The sequence below is a fragment of the Neophocaena asiaeorientalis genome, unplaced genomic scaffold, assembly GCF_003031525.2.
Source record: "Neophocaena asiaeorientalis asiaeorientalis breed wild unplaced genomic scaffold, Neophocaena_asiaeorientalis_V1.1 scaffold546, whole genome shotgun sequence".
Taxonomy (NCBI): Eukaryota; Metazoa; Chordata; class Mammalia; order Artiodactyla; family Phocoenidae; genus Neophocaena; species Neophocaena asiaeorientalis.
In genome coordinates this window covers 148,861-168,418 of record NW_020175442.1, presented here as the reverse complement: position 1 = coordinate 168,418, position 19,558 = coordinate 148,861, and the positions used below count along the sequence as shown (strand labels likewise).

Below are 19,558 nucleotides of genomic sequence, written 5' to 3'. Positions count from 1 at the left end.
AGGCTGGAGGTGAACATTTAAGAGCACTCTGGACTCCCCTAGGCATTTTATCATACTTATGACTACTTATTCAACTTCTGTTTTACAGGATTAGTTATAAACTCCCATGAGAGCAAGCGCTGTCTGTCTTGTTGCCTGCTATATTCCCAGTCATAAGAACAATGCCATGTGGCACACAGATGAAAAATATTTACTAAATGAATGAATGAAAGAATGAAGTAGTATAACTGAAGTTTCAATTAAGAAACTAATCAAAGAAAACAACAACAATAAATAAGTACTAAACATTGAGCTTTAAGGAATACTTACAGTAAAGTCATCAGAAGTGCCAGCAAAATAGAGTGAGAAAGTCCAGGAGGTAGCAGGGAAACCAGGAAACAATAAGGCCCTGGAAAGAGGTGTGTTGTGGGAAGGAGCTGGGTAGAGTCACTGTGGAAGTGTGAGAAAAGGCTGTTTGATTTATCAGGAAGATAACTGGCAACCTCAGGAATGCTGTTTAGGTATAGTTACAGAAGTGGAAATCAACTGCATGAAACTAGGCAGGAAATTCTAAGATGGTAAGGAAATAGAGACAACACACTAGTCTTATGAATTTGTCAGTGAAACAAAAGAATCAGTATTATAGCTATAGAGGGCTCAACAGGAACAAGTGAAGATTTTTTTTCAAATCAGATGTACAAGTTTGAGGAAGAGGATCCAGAGTGTTTTCCTCTAATGGTGAAGGCGCTGTTGTGTTCCTTTTGTAGAAACAGACATAGATTATGACAAATATACTTGTGAAGACAGATATCTGGAGATAAAATGTTTTCCACATAAAAATCTAAAATGGACAGTAAAGAACAAATTACTGATTACATATTTCCTTTTCCATATTTCTGGAAAAATGAGAAGAAAGATGGAGTCGACTCTTTCTTTCGTAGTTACCTTAGAAAGAAATGGTTGCTTCTGTCACCACCACAAAGAACACAAATATTTATGTTATCTGCTGTTCCTTATAATACCCTTAGGAACTAATCTTTGTGCCTTTAACATAGCTCCTACTGCTGTGACCGCTGCTTCAGTACAACACTGAAGCATGAATGTGAGCTCATTTCATTGCCTGCCGGGCCTGCATTTTTCCAGTCCTATGGTAACACAAAGGCACAGAGACAGAAAATACATAGAGCCTTTTTTTACTCTTGAAATACTAATGTCTCTCCCTCCGTTCTTGCACCTGTTTTAAATTAGTTCAAGCATAGGCTGTATCCTGAAGACTGCTTTAGAAGCCATTTGGAATTACCGGGTTTTGAACAGATTTCACATCATATTCTCATTAGTTATTAAAATTCACATCATATTTTCATTAGTTATTAAAATTCGCCTCGCTGAATAGTTAAGGGTTATTCTATCTCACTCACCATCTTAGACGTTCTCCACCCAGCACTTGGTGTCCTGGGCACCGTATTTCGCACCAAGTATGCACCTAGTGTTGATCTTGTAATCCAGCACATTAGGCAGTCACAAAATCCTTGTGGCAGCAAATAGAAACAAAACTGGAGCGGGGGAAGGGGGTGTCTCTGAAGGTTGTCAAGTAACCGAACTGAGAGCTTCCTGAGGGCAGGGACAGTCTTGTTCAGCGTGGTATCTCCAGCACATGATTCAATCCTGGTACACGACAGATACTCAATAATGCTGAATGAATGAACAGCAGGCTCGGTGGGGACATTAAATTCGACCCTATACTGCAAACGTTCGCCAAGTGCCATCCAGGCGTCAGGGACCAGCGGGGCGCGGGTGCTACAAGATGACAGGGAGCTGGTGGTTCTAATTTCACAGATACTGTAACTTTATGCTACAACTTCCACATTTTCACTTAAAACAAAAAGGGGGTATTTGGGTTGTCTCTGCTCTTGGTTCTCAGGGGCTTAATTGCAAACACGCAGCGCCTCAGCCGCCCAGCGGCGCGCACCTGACAACGAACACGACCCTCCCCGAGGCGGAACTGGCCAAGCTCCCGGCGCGCCCCGCGGCGATCCTGAAGGGGTCGCTGTTCCCGCGAGAACCTCTACAAAGGCTCCGCCCCGCGGCCCGCGCTCTTTTTCTCCGTTCGGGACCCGGACTTTCACGGCCGGGTTGCCCGGTAGTCCTCTGCAGGCCCACCGCGGCCCCTGCCGACGTTAGTGGCAGCACTCCCGGCAGGACAGGCCCTGTGTCTCGGCCGCCGCCGCCGCCGCCTGGGCGCGCGGCCGGCTCCGAGGCGCTAGTTCTGTCCCCTCGCCCCACCCTCTCTCTCCCCCTTCACGGAAACGACAGCTGCGGCGGCGGGACTGGCGCCGCCTCCCTCCACCTACCACGTCTGACCCCGCCACTCGCCCGGCGCCCCAGCCCGGCCGCGGCGCCTCAGCCTCCCCGCTAGGTCAGCCGGCAGCTCCGCCCGGCTTCCTCCCAGGATGAACATCATGGACTTCAACGTGAAGAAGCTGGCGGCCGACGCGGGCACCTTCCTCAGTCGTGCAGTTCAGGTACCGCGGCGGGAAGAAGGAGTGGCGACTCCCGAAGGGGCCAGGGAGGGTTCGCCCGAGGCGGCCGCGCCCTCCGCACCGGGCTTCGCCGACCGCCCGGCGGGCCTGCTGCGGCCGGAGGCCCGGGTGATGGGCGCGGCCTGGTGCCCTTCTGGGCCCGGCGGCCGTTTTCCTCCCCGCTCCTGCCCAGCCGCCGCTCCCGGGGAAGCGAGGCGGAGTGGGGACGGGGCCCGGAGCTTCTTCCCTCCTCTGGAGGTCGCCTTGATTTTGGCTTCGGGCCGAGGCACAGCACCACCCGCCTTTCTGACCTCACGACGCCGGTGCTCGTGTGACCTCCCTCCCGGGGCTGGCGGAGGCCTTGCGAGTCCGCGGCGTAACAGAGACCGTTCTTGAACCACCCCCACCCTTTCATTTCGTCTTTCTCACTCTCCTCGCCGAGTCCAAGAAGGAAGTTTCCTTTCCTTGCCCCTCAACCCAGAGAGCTGCCAGCACAGTTCCCTGCAGTCCTCTCTCACCCCGTCCGGTCCCTGGGCTTGGCAGTCCGCGGGAGAAATGGAGATCCCCAGTTGGCGTCCAGACTTTGCCAGGGCCACTGAGTTAGGGGGTTTTCGAAATGGGAAGCACTGACAGTAGGGCAGTGCGAGAGAAAGGGAAGATTCATGTTGTGCTTATAGTCACAGGGATATTTTTCAAATACACTTTAAGGGGAAAAGTTGACCGTCTCGCGGTATTCAGAAATCAAGGAAGTGTCAGTGCTAGGGAACTTGGACAGTTTTCTACAGTCATCACCCACATTATGCCAACTCAGTTAAATCTACGAACAGATGTAAATTTCACCACAACATGGGTTGTAAACAGTCTGGTGTTTAAGTTGATGGCATAGACATAGTAGCAACAACATTCTCTTTTGTAAAGAGAAAACAAAAATAGTTTTCTAATATAACATACCAAATTGATACTGAAATAAATCATTTGTATTGCATCACTGCTTTCCTTATCTCCTTTACCCCGGTTTTATTGGCATAGTTGATTGATCTTACATTGCACTATTTTTGGCAAAGAATCATAGAACTAGAGCAAGATAATGGCTGCCTATATCGTGAGCTTTGGTGTTGTTTTGGTGCTGATTCCATGTGATTCTAGATGCTGAATGCAGATTTGACACTAAGTAGTGCCACTCTTTTAAATACAGCTAGAGGGACTTACCTGGTGGTCCAGTGGTTAAGACTCCTGGCTTGCACTGCAGGGGTTAGATCCCTGGTGGGGGAACTAAGATCCCGCATGCCACGCTGCGGGGCCATAAGTAAATAAATAAAAATAAATACATACATACATACAAACATCTAGATACGTTTTCAAGGTGCATAATCCGCACTGCTTAAATAGGACACATATATTACAAATTGATTTAAATAATTGATAGACTTGATTTAAAAAAATCTTGAGACAGAGCTCTCAAGATGTACTTCCCAAATGAATTTCAATTATTGTTTCAAATTCTCTAGGAAGAAGTTTTAAAATTATAATCTGTTAGTTATCAAATAATTTTCAGTCTTAAATACTTAAGTGCCTACTCCATGTCTGTGTGTCACTACAATTTTGGACACTAGTGATACAAAGTGATACAAAAGTGAATAAAATCAACACAGTGCCCTCCTGAAGCTTACAATCTAACAGGATAAGACAAAATAGTAAATACATCAGGTGGTGATGGAGAAGACCGCCAAGGGGGATAGGTTAAGGGCAGGGGTGATGGTTGTTGCCATGTTGTATAGACATGATGGTAAGGGCAAGCCTTTCTAATAGGATCAAATTTGAAAAGACCTCAAGGAAGTGACGGTTCCCATTTTGTTTTTGGAGGGAAAGCATTTCAGGCAGAGGCAACAAGTGCAGAATCTGAGGTTACAGGGGTGCTAGGGAGACCAGTTAGGGAGCTGTGGCCATAGGACAGGCAAAAGATGTTATGACTTAAATAATGATAGCATAGCAGGGGAGGTTCAGAATCTAACCAGTATTCCATGTCATATTGGCTCTGGAGTATGAGAGAAAGATGAGTCAAGGATGACTGTGAGGTTTTGGCTTGAGCCATTTACTAAGAAGGGAAAAATTTCAGGATGAACAGGCTCTTTAATGTGACTTTTTATATTACATCTGTATCTGTTAGAGGTACATTTTGAAATATTTATGTATAAACTATATCATGTCTGAGAATTGCTTTAAAATATTTTAGAAGAAATAAAGATGGGTAGTTGAAACAACATTGGCAGAAGGTTGATACTTGCCGATGCTGGGTTATGGGTTCATGAGGTTTTATTATACTATTATTCTTTTGTTTATGTTTGACATTTTCTACAATTTTTTTAATAAGTTTGTTTTATTTTATTTTTGGCTGCATTGGGTCTTCGTTGCTGCGCCCGGGCTTTCTCTAGTTGCGGCAAGCAGGGGCTTCTCATTGCGGTGGCTTCTCTTGTTGCAGAGCATGGACTCTAGGCGCGCAGGCTTCAGTAGTTGTGGCACGCGGGCTCCGTAGTTGTGGCTCACAGGCAGTAGATGTGGCGCACAGGCTTAATTGCTCCGCAGCATGTGGGATCTTCCCAGACCAAGGCTTGAACTCATGTCCCCTGCATTGACAGGCAGATTCTTAACCACTGTGGCACCAGGGAAGTCCCCACAATTCTTTAAAATAAAATAAGTAAGGAAAAAAAGGATGGTTCCAAAATGTAATGTGAAATTTGGAATGCTGTGTGCCAATTTTCAACAGAACACCACTTTCTCATTTCTGTATTTAGTCGATAATTGAGTTCCTACTCTAAATTGAGTTGACATCAGTGTAGTGCCAAAGTGCCAAGTTTCATGCTAAGAATAGTGTAAGAGCTATGCCAGTTACTCATTATAAGCAATAAAAACAGTAGGAATGGAATTTAGCTTTGATATTTCTAAATAATTCTATTCAAATCAAATTATACCTTAAGGAATAGGCCACTCTGGTTAGACAGCTGCTATACATTTTTTCATTTTACTTAAAAATTAAACATGTTCCCTGTTTTAAAAAAAAGTAAAATCAAACTACTAAATCATATAAATGTGTCCCATTACTCCACTCTCAGTTTATATACCTCGGTACTTTAAAAAGAATATTAAGGTAAAATGTATAAATGAATAGGAGTATTCATTCCCTCACAATCCATTTTGGTGTTTTTGTTGTCCGTGATGCCTTCAGTAGAACACAAAAGGATCAGGTAATATATCCTTGATAAATTGTTGTCTTTATTAATGTCTTAAAAACCATTCAAATCCTACCTTTTCAGTCCAGATTCCTTAATTGAGAATTAAATACTCCCTTCCAGCCTTGTCTTTTCTCTTACTCATATATAAATACTTCATTCCTATCAAATTATTTTTTTAATTTCAAAAATATCTTGTACTTTTCTAACTCTAGATTTTTGTTCATACAGTTAAATTCATCTTGAATGCTCTCTGCTCCCTTTCTGTGGCCTTTCCTTACCTCAAGATATAATTTCAAGTCCATCTCAGACCACAGAATCTTGATGTGAATTCCTATGTCAATTCCTGTGTCATTTTTCAATTTTGTATGATCATGTGGCATTTTTCTTGTAATGAATTATGTAAGGTCTCTTAGAACTCTGAAATTCTGTCACTCTGTGGCTTTTGTATCATTAATAAGATTGTATGTCTAAAGGAATCAACTCTTTTAATAAATTTATTATTTATTTATTTATTTTTGGCTGTTTTGGGTCTTCGTCGCTGCGCGTGGGCTTCCTCTAGTTGCGGCGAGTGGGAGCTACTCTTCCTTGCAGTGTACGGGCTTCTCACTGCGGTGGCTTCTCTTGTTGTGGAGCACGGGCTCTCGGCACGTGGGCTTCAGTAGTTGTGGCCTGTGGGCTCTAGAGCACAGGCTCAGAAGTTGTGGCGCACAGCTTAGTTGCTACAAGGCACGTGAGATCTTCACGGACCAGGGCTCGAACCCATGTCCCCTGCATTGGCAGGCGGATTCTCTACCACTGTGGCACCAGGGAAGTCCCCAACTCTCTTTCTTATTCCCCTCTCACAATATCCAATATGGTTTTCTGTTTGGTTTTTGTTTTAATTTTTATGTCATTTTAGCCAAGAAAGTAGTATCCGTATGCAAAGTTTACTCTTTGAATCATTTAGCATGTTAAATAATTATTTTTTTAGTATTTTTCTAACATTATATCTGCTGACCTTGAAGTTGATTAACGCTAGTCTGAAACAGACTCGTTAATTGAACCTATATTTATTGAGTATTTCCTAGGTGCTTGGTATTGAAGGATACAAAAATGAATGAGAGCCAGTTACTGCCCTCAAGGACTTCATAATCTACTCTCAATTTATCATAATTAAATATTCTTTGTAGTAAATAGCCATTTTGTGAATTACTGTTCTTCATTTGATAAATCTTTCAAGTGGGCGCATTTTTAATTCAGAATTGATATTGAAGCAAAACTTTGCTCACCATTGTTAAAATGATATATAGTCTCTAAAAAAATATTTTCAAATTAAATTACTGAGGGAAGGGGGTTCATTTTAATTTTCTAACATTTTCTTTGAACTGACTACTAAAGTTACACTATGCACTTCATGAACACCAGCTATTTTCTGGGGGGGAAGAGGTCTTTAAACTTTAGTTGCAGGTTTGGCCTTTATTTCCCATTTAATTTAACAAGCACAATAGTGTATCTAAGCTGGAGTTGTAAAGATGAATTATGATGCTGGCCTCCACCAGCTCCTGTCGGATCCTGTCTGGATGCAATTCCACTCTCACGTCCTCCTGAAATTCCATTTCTTTTATAGAATTTAAATTGCAGTAACTTCACCATGTCTCTGAAATTCTAATAAATATATCTCATTCAAAGGCCATACATTTTCTCATTCTGTAAAAACTCTTCACCTTTAATGTTACCCAAAACTGTGTTCACACCCTTTGGTGCTGTTGGCATTAATTTAGTAAACAGCTAGATAGAACATGTTTTGTTAACCTGATATTAAAATAATTGTGTATGAGCTTAGAACAGTAGTTCGCAGTCTTAGCTACACTCAAAATTACCCAAGGAATCTTTACAGACTGCACCTCAGTCCAGTTAAATTAAAATCCTTGGAATTGGATTCAGCATCAGTATTTTTGAAAGCTCCCCCAATTCCAAAGAGCAGCCAAAATTGAGAACCAGTTGAGGAGAATCTACTTTACAGTTTACTAATATATTCAGAGTTTGTGTTATACGTTTGCCCCCAAGAAGTTTAGAATACTTTTAAACTATTACTTTACCCAATCAAAGAATTGATGGTTAGAGTTTATATTAAATAGATGTCTTTGATCACACAGACTTTTTACTTGTAGTCCTTTATTCTCTCTAGTAAATCAGGGCATGGAATCCAGGCTTCTTATTTCATACTGTAGCCTGCATGTCTATCCTGTAGTAAAGGAAGGATTGCAGTGCCTGGCATAATGTGGCTGACTCAAAGACAATCTTTTTCTTAAAGCAATGTTTAGAGAAAATATATAAAGAGTGGATTAACCTTTCTTTTCTCAGGTCATTTTACTGGGTTACTAATGAAATATTATGAAAGAATAGTACATCAGATTACACTTTAGAGAACATTGGGTTTGGATTTCTATGACTTTTTTGCATTCTGACATTCATCGTAGCTTGTTTTCACAGAAGTTTTTAATTATTAAATGGTAGTGCTATACATGCATTAAAATACATGCTTAAGGGCTTACCTGGTGGCGCAGTGGTTGAGAGTCTGCCTGCCGATGCAGGGGATGCGGGTTCGTGCCCTGGTCTGGGAAGATCCCACATGCCACGGAGCAGATAGGCCCGTGAGCCGTGGCCGCTGAGCCTGCGCGTCTGGAGCCTGTGCTCCACAACCGGAGAGGCCACAACAGTGAGAGGCCCGCGTACCGCAAAAAGAAAAAAATATATATATATATATATATGCTTAAAATCAAATGTAGTTTATAATGAACAACTATCAGCATTAATTGACTACAAAGTCAGTAATGATTTTGGACTTAAAGATGTTGAAAACTAAAATTTTTAGGGTAAAATTTAAAATTTTTGGCAATTAGGAAAGGGGTCTTTTTTTTTTAAAGAAAGAATAAGTCTTTTGTTCTTCTGACAAAGATATCATAATTTTATGTTTGTGTTTAAGCAATATTGTTAAGATCGTAAAATCCTTGAGGGCAAGAACCATGTCATATGCTAAATATATATCTCACATACAGTTGAAGAAAAGTATGTATTCTCCACAAATATCTTTGATTAATAATCCTCCTTAATTTAGTTGATATAACTCATCATTTCTGTAGTTTAGAGGAAAATTTATGTATTAAGTGTTGTACTAGTTCGTTAACCTAATATATCATACCTTGTGATTAACAATGGAAAAAATCTTTAAATCCCCATAGTGATAAAATCATGGGAAATATATCTTTTACAATTACACAGTGAAATAATAAAATTTAAATTTATGATTTCAACTTAAATATATAACATTAGAAATGTTCTTATGTCCCCTCCCACCCTTTTATTGTTTATTTTAGATAGGATTGAAGTTATTATCCTTAATTTGATGATGATTGAATATCAGGTAGGAAGCAGAGGTGGGCTATAGGATACAGCTCATCAGAGTGCTATGAACAAAGAAAGAGGGACAGAGAAGCACAAGGTGTGTTTAGGTAATGGTGATAGAAAATATTAATTGCTTGAAATCAGCAAATATTTTACTGGAGGGATAGCATAGTATATAATAAGACTATGATTCAAACAGATACAAGATTGAATCCCAGCACTGACATCTTAGGGCAAAATTTTAAACCATCCTGAGCCTCAATTTCTTCATCACTAAATTTATGATTCTTACCTGTGTAACAAGATGTTTCTGAGTACATGATACAAAATGCACAGCTACTCTCAGAAAATGCAAGTAAACAACAGAATTTATTACTGGTACTTAAATAAATTGCTCATGTGGTTCTTCCTACAGAATTATTTTCTGAACAGGCTTTCTATAATCAAACTATCTCACTCATACTTAAGGGTTCCATAAATTCACTCAGTTAATCATTCAGTCACTGGATCAAGAAACAATAGGACCATCTGTGTTGGTCCTCTCTCCACCATCTTTTTATCTTTGTATCCTTATTGTCAAATTACTTGTTTGTTGTCTGTCTTCTCCATTAATATGTAAGCTTCCTTAGAGCAGAAACCTTGTCTGTTTTTTGGCTTCTGAAATCCGTATGCTTAGAATAATGCCTAGCACATATGTAGGTGCTTAATAAATATTTGTTGAAGGAATGAATGGAATGAACAAACAAAATAGATATACTTGCTTACTAAGGAGCTAAGTGGAGAATTTTTCTCTACTGGTAGATCATCCTTTATAGATGATGTTCACTTGGGTGAACTACTCGCATTATCTGGGAAATAATCTATTTAACCAAGGGAGGTTAGACTTGGAACCTCTAAAATTCTAAATGTATACCTTTGGCAGGTCTACAGCTTAGAATCTTCAGGGATCTGTAAAGAGTATCAGCATTCTCTCAAGAATTAGATTGCATAGTTATCCAGCTGACCTTGGGGTCAGAGTTTTGATCTTTTTCCCAATGCCTCTCCTGTCCTTGGTTACAGTACACTGCAAGTTTACAGGCTTAGGCAATAGCTTTGGAACTATTATTCTCAGTTCCACCCATTGGGTCAGGGTTTGGCTACAGGCCAGTCTTTAAAAGACCTAAAGCTTTACAAAAGCTATTGAAGCTATTTCTAGGCCTTGAATAAAACCTTTAGTGGGGGTGTACCAGAAGTCTAAGAAAAACATTCTGAAAGCTATAAGTGCTAACTGGTAATCAATTGAAAGTATTAGACCAAGAAGGATGCTGAAAGAAACAGATAATAAAGTTCAGAAAAATGGAGCTGCAGAAGATATTTTAAAGGTGAACATTCTATTTTGTTACCCAGAAATAAGTCATGACTAATGAGTATAGAATTAGTGCTAGTGATATACCTGTGTTATGATGGGAAGCCACATATTCTAGAGGAAAATTATGCATGATAAACAGCCTGAGTCATTGCTTCTAGTATTTAATTAAAAGTGTCCAGAAGTCTCTATAAAATCTACACAGAAATACTTTTACCTCTTTGTTATTGTATGGGCAATGCTGCCTTTCCTCAAAAACCACTAAGGATAATAAAAACTGATATGTTGTGAGTATATTTAACTACATTTATGATCTTTAAAAGATGCTTCAGTAGTATGAATAGGATATGTTCCAAAAGTTAGTCCATAAATCAGTTGCTGGAACATATTTTGAAGAAACAACTTAAATGATGGTTTCCCAGAACATCCCATAAAAGCCTATCTCACTAGGTGTGATTAAAGTGCCAATGATACAAAGCCACATTAAACATAAATAGCCCTTTTTAAATTCAAAATAATAATTATCAGGCACTGAACAAAGTGATTTACATACATACCCTTACTTAATTCTTAAAACACCGTAATATATGTATTGTCTCTCTTTTGCGATGGAAGATACCTAAGGAAAAAATATTCAAAAGCTTGCTCAGGTCACACAGTTAGCAGTGCAGTCAGGATTTGAATTCAGATCCAGCTGGCTCAAAACTTTTACTCCTTACCACTATGTTATCCTACCTTTATAATGTAAGAAATATTTATATACTTTATATATAGGACAGTATGCTAGATTTTCTATAGCATTCACACCATACATTTCAGCAGAACTAAGGATATGTGTTAACTATGGAATAGGATTATCCTAAGTGCCACAAAAGAGGTATGGATAAATTACCAGAGGGGCAAAAAGGAGCATTCATATACAACAGTTTACAGACAATTATTTGTATGCTCGGGATTGTTTGGATTTGCGTTTTCTTTTTAATACAGATTCCTAAAATGTGTTGGGGGTATATTTAACTTTTTTTTTTTAACTGTATAATCAATAACAGTTCACAGAAGAAAAGCTTGGCCAGGCAGAGAAGACAGAATTGGATGCTCACTTAGAGAACCTCCTTAGCAAAGCTGAATGTACCAAAATATGGACAGAAAAAATAATGAAACAAACTGAAGTGTTATTGCAGCCAAATCCAAGTAAGAAATTTTTTACCTTTTGTCTCCATTATTGACTAATTTTATTAAAAAGTACTGTTAATAGGTTTTTTTTAATGTTTTTTAAAAAAAGTTTTAATGGCTCTTGGAAAACATTTTTTGGTTATGGCTTTGGGGTCTATACTTATTTTGTGTGTGTGCTTTTGGTGAAGAAGAGGGTGATAAACATGTCATTGTATACCCTCTAACAAACTGACAAGTAACATTTTTCAGGCCTCTGTAGAATCCTCTTGAAAACTCAATTTCAGGCAGTGAGTTTGAATTTTAAGAGTTATGAAGGCCTGTGTAGATAAATTAATCTTCCTTTCTCATCCAGGGGAGAATTGTTCCTAGTAATTAAGGGCAAATTATATAGAAACTTAAGTAGTTACCAACTATTTATGTTTATGTTAAGTTTTACATTTTTACATAAATTATTCCGTTTGATTTTCAGACAACACCATAAAGCTTTTCAGATCACCTAAGTCAATAATGTGGCAAATAAAGTGCATAATAATTGTTTTAATTGAAACTCACAAGTTAGCATTTTGTTCAGTGTAGCATAGCTAATTAGAAGTGGAACTTGAACTAGAACCAGGTGTGTTGACACCCTGAGTTTTACAGATCAAAACTGAAGGACAAAAACAGCAATAACAATGCCTGCTTTCCTTCCCCTTTTCCCCAGTGTTATTGTGACCATGTTGTGAAATGCCATAAACTTACTTTGTTACTAATTTAAAGTTCCAAGCTTTAAACTTTGTTGCTATTACGTAAACCTCAAGCACTATACAAAATATTAGTAATACTGTGCTATTTTAGTTAAATTGTGGTGACTTTTTAAAATAGTCCTCTTACACTTTGAGTGAGGCCTGTTGTTTTTGGACACTATGTGTTATTTCTTATTCATTTAAGGCTACTTAAATAATATACCATGGTATCTTAATAAAAAAGAAAGAAAGAGAAAAGAAAGTAGTAGACATTTTTCCTCTTGTTTCTTGCTCTATCCATAGTTCCTTAAATAATATAGTCTGTTCTACAACAAGTTTTTGTGATTGGCAAATAAGCTCACACTCAACTGGTAAACGGGAATAATGTCGGTAGAAGGGAGTTACAATGGCTCATATACAGTTTTACATTAGTGTTTTAAGTCTAAAGTAATAACAGAATTTTTGGGGGGTTTTATTTATGCTCTCATTATAAAGTTACACAGATTTTGAGTAGTCAGACCCAACCTTCTTTTTCCTGTAAGCCATGTTACTTTTAGTGCATGATTTTTCAGATCCTAGGATTTTTCAGAAATATACATTGTATTATAGCAGAATTGCCTGCCTTTTTTGTTAAGATTTTATGATGACCTTTTAATGCCCTGTTGAAATGAAACATTTATTTAAAATATACCAATTTTTTTTAACTGAATGAAATCAACATGGGATTCAACTTTAAACTTTTGACCAAATAGATAGATGGCAAAGATAAGAATCACTCTCATGGTCAGAAAATGAAGTTCTGCAATTAAGTTAATATCTTCTCAGTGGCTATGTTTTGAACTGACTCATTTTGATTTTAACTAATTGAAAGGTTTTTAAATTCCTGCTTAAAAACTCTTCTGATGCTGCACCAGAGTCTACCACAAAAGCTAGTATTGTTCCAACAGCCTGTTTTATGTATGAAAATTAGCACTTTTGCCAACTCCTGAAGTGTTTCTATTACTGGTTCAGCTTATTTTTGAAATTTTCAGTGTACTGTGTGACACTTTCACTTGTGGAGGAGTTATGTGAGGTGCTTAGAAGGAACCTATTTAACTGAGATTCTTTCTGGATTGTAATTTTATGTTTAATCATTGTTTCTGAAAAGTCTGGAACTTTGACTTTTTTCTTATTTATCTCTGAAATATCTCACTGTTGGGCAGCAGTGTAAATGTGAATTTCTTAAATATTATGATAACCAAGTGTTGATTCAGATCTTACAGATGTTTTTTCCTTTTTATTTATGCTAATTCCTATTATTGCTTTTAACCTTTTGTATTTTAAACTTATTTTTAATGATAAAATCGTTTGAGTGCTCAGATATTTATATACTTTAAACATAATTAAATAAAATTAAGCCAAGGAATCATATTGCTGATCTCTGTAGACTATTCCAAATCCTATTGTTCCATTCCTTAAACTCCCAGTATTTAGCCTCTAAGAGGGAGATTGAGCATATGAGCAAACTAAAGCAAAATAATAGTGGCAGAAGTATGTGATTCTTTGATTTTTCTAGGTACCTTATATCCATATTTTTATAGCTGGAAATCCCTGATTTTAAAATTGTGTACATATATTCAAAGTTAAAAGTTAGACAGTATATGAATGGGGCAAAGGCAACTTCACTAGATATTAAAGGAATACCAACCCTTTCTGGAACTTAAAATCCTATAAAATACTCATAATAGTTTTACTTTATTTTAAATATTTTTGTGCCAAAATATTTTTCAGATTTTTAAAAATAAGTTTCTTAGAGTTATGTAATACTCTTAACATGCAAATGAAAAATTATATATTAAGATATATACTTGAAAGCATAGTAATTTCATGTTTATTTTACAAGGTAATAAATGTCTAGTAGGAGAACAAAACAATCTTTCAAATAGCTTAGCTTTTTGAAATCATTGGTAATTTTAAACCTTTTTCCTAGATGCCAGGATAGAAGAATTTGTTTATGAGAAACTGGATAGAAAAGCTCCAAGTCGTATAAACAACCCAGAACTTTTGGGACAATATATGATTGATGCAGGGACTGAGTTTGGCCCTGGAACAGCTTATGGTAAGTGAAAGGCAAAAGGTCTGCTAAGAGATATCTTTACTCTTAGATTTTTACTACTTAGAGATATCATTAACATTTACCTAATATTAGTAGAATCAATTTTAACTTCAATTTTTTTGTCTTAAAATTTTGGATGCAGTGACAAATGTAGGTGACCACTAAATATATACAGTGTAACTTAGTATTTAATATATTTAAGCATATATTCTGAGAATTCACATCTTTTTATGTCTAAATAGGTTATTCCCATTGAATCTTGCAGCACCTCTGTTGTACTTTTTGTGATATATTGCAGTCTCTGTTTATATATGTCTCCTCTAGTTGATTTTTCTTTTTTAAGCTTTCTTGAGGATTTATTTCTATAATAAAGTACCTGGCACATACTAAGTATTTGAACTAGTGCTTTCGTTACCCAAGTAATATCAGTACCACAAAAATGTTAACAGTGGTTATCTCTCGATGTTTGGATGACATTTTATTTCTATTTTCCTCATATACTTTAAATTTTCTATTACGTTTCACAGTTATGCCAGCTTTTTTTAGTTGCTGTAGTGACTTTTTTAATGTATAACTCTGAAGCTCAGTTATATATCATTACCCCTCAAATCTAATTTTCTCAGAACATAAGACCATTTCAGATTTCTATAGCTTTTTTCCTGTTTTTTATGGCTAATCTTTTTATTAAGACTTCTGCAAGAAATTTATCCTTATTTGGATATGAAATGATAGGTAAATTAAGTGATTTTCTACGTATATAGTCCTGATTTATGAAATAGCATATAAATTCTGGGACTAAATTAACTTAGTTTTAGTAGTATTTATGTCAGATGGAAATAACCTAAGTACTGTGTAATGAATGCTATTAATCCATTAACTGGCTTATAGCTGTACAACTTTGAAACTATTACATTGTGTTCTTCAAAATATAATTCTTTCAGAAGTCTGAAAATGCTTAAAATTTCTATACTTTGACTTCTAAATTTTAACTATAAATTTTACAAAAACTTTATATATCGATCAGATTTGTTATTGCCTTCTTGTGCCAGACTCAGTTAGATGTTGGGGTCATAAAGGTACGTGAAAACCCAGCCCTTTCCTTCACCAAGCTGAAGACCTAGTGGAGCATGAACATTCAGAAAGCTTCTAAATTTTTTCCTTTTTAACCTGCTTAATCTGTTTGCACTTCTAATAATTCCATTGAATATACCCTGATTATTTGAATTGGGCTTTGTGAATCTATTTATTAATAATTGATAATAGTATTAGTAATAGATGGTTAGTATTAGTAATAAATTAGTATTAGTAATTGAATATTTCAGGAATTGGGCTAAACACTGTACAATATATGTATTGGTAAATCCTCACTTATATCCTACTTGTAAATTCTATTATCTCTGTGTAAAGACAGGGAAACTGAGTCTTAGGTTACATAGTTCATCCACAGCTAGTAATTCAAATGTAGATCTGTATCCAGAAATTGAGCTCTTAACTACATTATATTATTACCTTCCTTATCAATCAGATCTAATTTTATCTGAGCATGAAGGAATTAAGATCCACAGAACTAAAGCTTATTAGAGAGAGAACTGGAAGTAGAACCAATCTTGTGGTTCTCTTTCTTTTTCTCTATTTTCTACTGAATTTGTCCTATTTAAATATTAGGGTATATGTGCTGCAAAACATAGGTTGTTTTTTTTTTAACTTAAGATACAAGTATATACTCTTATTTATAGACACGAGGTAAGTGCATAAATACAGAAACAAAAGAATTTTGACTTTATCTACTTATTAAAATATTTTAAGAATTATACTTTTATAAATATATCTACACTATTTGAGCTGTGACCATAAGTATTTTTTAGTGTATCTGTCCTCTCTTGTCCCATTGGTAGAGTTGGTACAATTAACTATGATATGATAAGGAGTTCACCTTTGTCATTTTCATTTTGATATTTATAATCTTAAATTTACTTTCAAAATAAAACTACCTTAACTACAGTTAATTTTATTTGATTTTTACTTAAGTAAACAAGTAACAACTGACTTTAAGGCAGATCAAATTGCTGATTTATCTTAACATGATTTTCTGACATTACCAGACAATGGTTAAAAAAAAAAAAAAAAAAAAAAAACCAAACTTTTTTCCTTTGCAGGTAATGCCCTTATTAAATGTGGAGAAACACAAAAACGAATTGGAACAGCAGACAGAGAGCTGATTCAAACATCAGCCTTAAATTTTCTCACTCCTTTAAGAAACTTTATAGAAGGAGATTACAAAACAATTGCTGTGAGTTGGAAAATGTTCATTTTTTTAGTAAAATAATTTAGGTATATACTTAGTTTTTAATGAATAATTTGCCCTCTTAATGACTTTGTAGATGTAGCAGATTAGAAAAATTAAATAATCTAGTTAGATGCATATTCCAGCAGAACACAAAACTAACCGAAATAAAGGACTATTAATGATACGGACTCCACTTTTGTGTCCCTGTAGTGTTACTGAGGTGTCTTTACATCCATTCTTGTTCGTTACCAGCACTAAAATCTATAGAGAAGTTCCTGGAATGATTATTAAAATACGGCACAATTTATCACCACAGTATAGCCATATAGCTGTTCATTTAAACTGGGAGCCAGAATCCCAATTACTGGAAGCTATATTTCTGGCTATTAGCCTTTCTGTCTTTTTGTATCCCTAGAAGTCTATTATCTTCTTTTCACACAGCTGTGTTTTATTGCTGAAATAAAGAAAAAAATATCACTTTCCCAAACCTAATCTGTTAATCTATTTTTTTTTGGTTTAATTTGTTTTTTAAGTGATGGAGAGTAGAGTTCTAGGTGAATATCCTTTTCCTAAGATTCTTGCAAGACTGCTCTTTATTGTAAATACTACTTCAAACTTAATTTGAAGATTTCTTATTACAAAATATTATTGAAACTCAATATGTTTACAATGAATTTGTGAATAAAAAGTGTTTGGCCTGAGACAAAGGAAAAACCACAAAGATGAAATACAATTGAAAAGATATTAGATTGTCAATAGGATGATATTTGATATATGAATTCTAAGAACTAATAAAGCAAACAGTGAATTCTTATAAACTTACCTGTTATAAAGAAGCTTGATGTTCCCATGAGGAATTCTAAGATATCGTACTAATTCTAAGATATCATACTAATGTTTGTTCATTATTCATTCAATAAATTTGAAATTCTGTTTTCGTAGTAATAGAGTTGCTTTTGTTGCTGTGGCACAGAGTTTCAAGGAGCTTTGCCCTGGGCCCTCTACCTTCTTCACCATAGGCGCTTCCTAGATTATCTGTTGAATAATTCTTTGTTGTGGGAGCTATACTGAATTATAAGATGTGTAGCAGCATCCCTCGCTTCTACCCAGTAGATGCTAGTAACATCCCTCCCCCAATTGTGACAACCAAGAAGATATTGCCAAATGTTCCCTGGAGGGGCAAAATCACAGAATATTAAAACTAATATTCTTTTATATCTGCCATCACCTGCCATCTTTCCCAGATACCTAGAATGTCTCTATCATTTTAAAATTGGAAATAGTGAGAAAATGGAGTCAGATACCTGAATCGTCACTTTATAGCCAATTTTGTAATCATAGATCTTTATCAGATGATTCATATATTTAATGGAGAATAATACCTTAAATGTGTATGCTCTTACTGGATTTTTGGCATCATTAGGCTTTTTTTTTCTTTCCTATATTTATAGAAAGAAAGGAAACTATTACAAAATAAGAGACTGGATTTGGATGCTGCAAAAACCAGACTAAAAAAGGCAAAAGCTGCAGAAACTAGAGCATCAGTAAGTAGTGTTTTTTTTAATAGAAGAGTATTTGAGGTTAATAACTTTAAGACTTGTAAAAGGTTTCACTCATATAACATGCAAGCTGTAATCTATCATTAAGACTAGAATACGACTTTAGGGTATTGTTTTTGTGTTTTTAAACAAACTTTTCAGAAACTTAATACATTCAAATCAGTGAAAAGTAGTCATATCAAGAGGCAATATTCTTATTTTAGTGATACACTTGTTGCTAAAAAACAAAAATTATAAGAGCTCCTAAAGCTGTGTCATATTTTTTGAATAACCTCAGCGGTGATGGAAAATAAGTCCTCTGGAAATAGATTTATTATATTTGAAATAGAAAAACAGATAGTAATTAAGATAAGAATGAATCAAGTTTGAGAATGCTTATGTGTAGCTTAAAAATTAGATGTGACTCCCTTTCCACATGGGACTCAAACTGACCGAAGGAGTTGTCACCAAGAATAGTTTCAAAACTATTCAGATAGCGGCAACATGGAGTCCCAGGTGGCTATTTTGAAGGGGGAGGAAACCTGTTTGGATAAATAAGTTCTGGTATATTTTTTATAAAAATCAATCTCAGAGTAGTCTTTTAAGACTAAGTGGGTATATATTAAATATAGTAGTTCAGTGATTTTATATATATGTATATGTGAGGATATATATATAACTTTAATAACTTTAAAGATTTTATTTATAAGCTTCTGATTTAATGTAATATCTATATAGTTTATATCTCTTTTCCAAAGTTTGAAGAGATTAATCAGGCTTGAATTGGAGCACCTTTAAGATAGTACAATATAAACAAGTATGAATTTATTAGATGAAGCTAACAAGTTCATTCTTGAGCTAAGGGATATGTTTTGTTAAGAGATGTGACATTCCCACTGCCTTCTGTTCCCAACTCACTACCACTACTATCGTCAAGAATCATTGCCTTAGGAGCATATTACCACGGTGCTGGTAGAAGTCTATTGTGGCTCTCTTGTTTTGGGAAAGAAAAGGTTGAGACTTGGTTTAGAGTGAAATTTAAAACTGGTAACTTGGTGTTGGACAGTGTTGTCTTATGAGATTACCCAACACCTTGTATGAGCAGAATAAATTATTTTCTTCTAGACAGTTCTCCTTTTGGAGATTCTGTATTAGCAACTGCTGGAGAAGAGCTATCTTTGACAAGACATTAATTTCAAAATCACTGGCTAGTTCACCTCAGATTTATGATGACATCATCATAAAGAACGGCTTAACTTCCCTAAACAAGCTTTTTGCAGAATTAG

At 36.3% G+C, this 19,558-nt stretch overlaps 1 protein-coding gene across 1 annotated transcript in view; it reads left to right on the top strand.

The window, feature by feature from the left end:
* The first annotated feature begins 2,275 nt into the window (after positions 1-2,275).
* SH3GLB1 (SH3 domain containing GRB2 like, endophilin B1) overlaps positions 2,276-19,558 on the top strand; it is a 38,539-nt gene continuing 21,256 nt past the window's right edge. Inside the window, exons 1-5 of the mRNA XM_024767843.1 lie at positions 2,276-2,501; positions 11,507-11,648; positions 14,322-14,450; positions 16,604-16,737; positions 18,186-18,278. Coding sequence (XP_024623611.1) covers positions 2,430-2,501; positions 11,507-11,648; positions 14,322-14,450; positions 16,604-16,737; positions 18,186-18,278 — 570 coding nt within the window. The 5' untranslated portion in view covers positions 2,276-2,429. The remainder of the gene's footprint in view (positions 2,502-11,506; positions 11,649-14,321; positions 14,451-16,603; positions 16,738-18,185; positions 18,279-19,558) is intronic.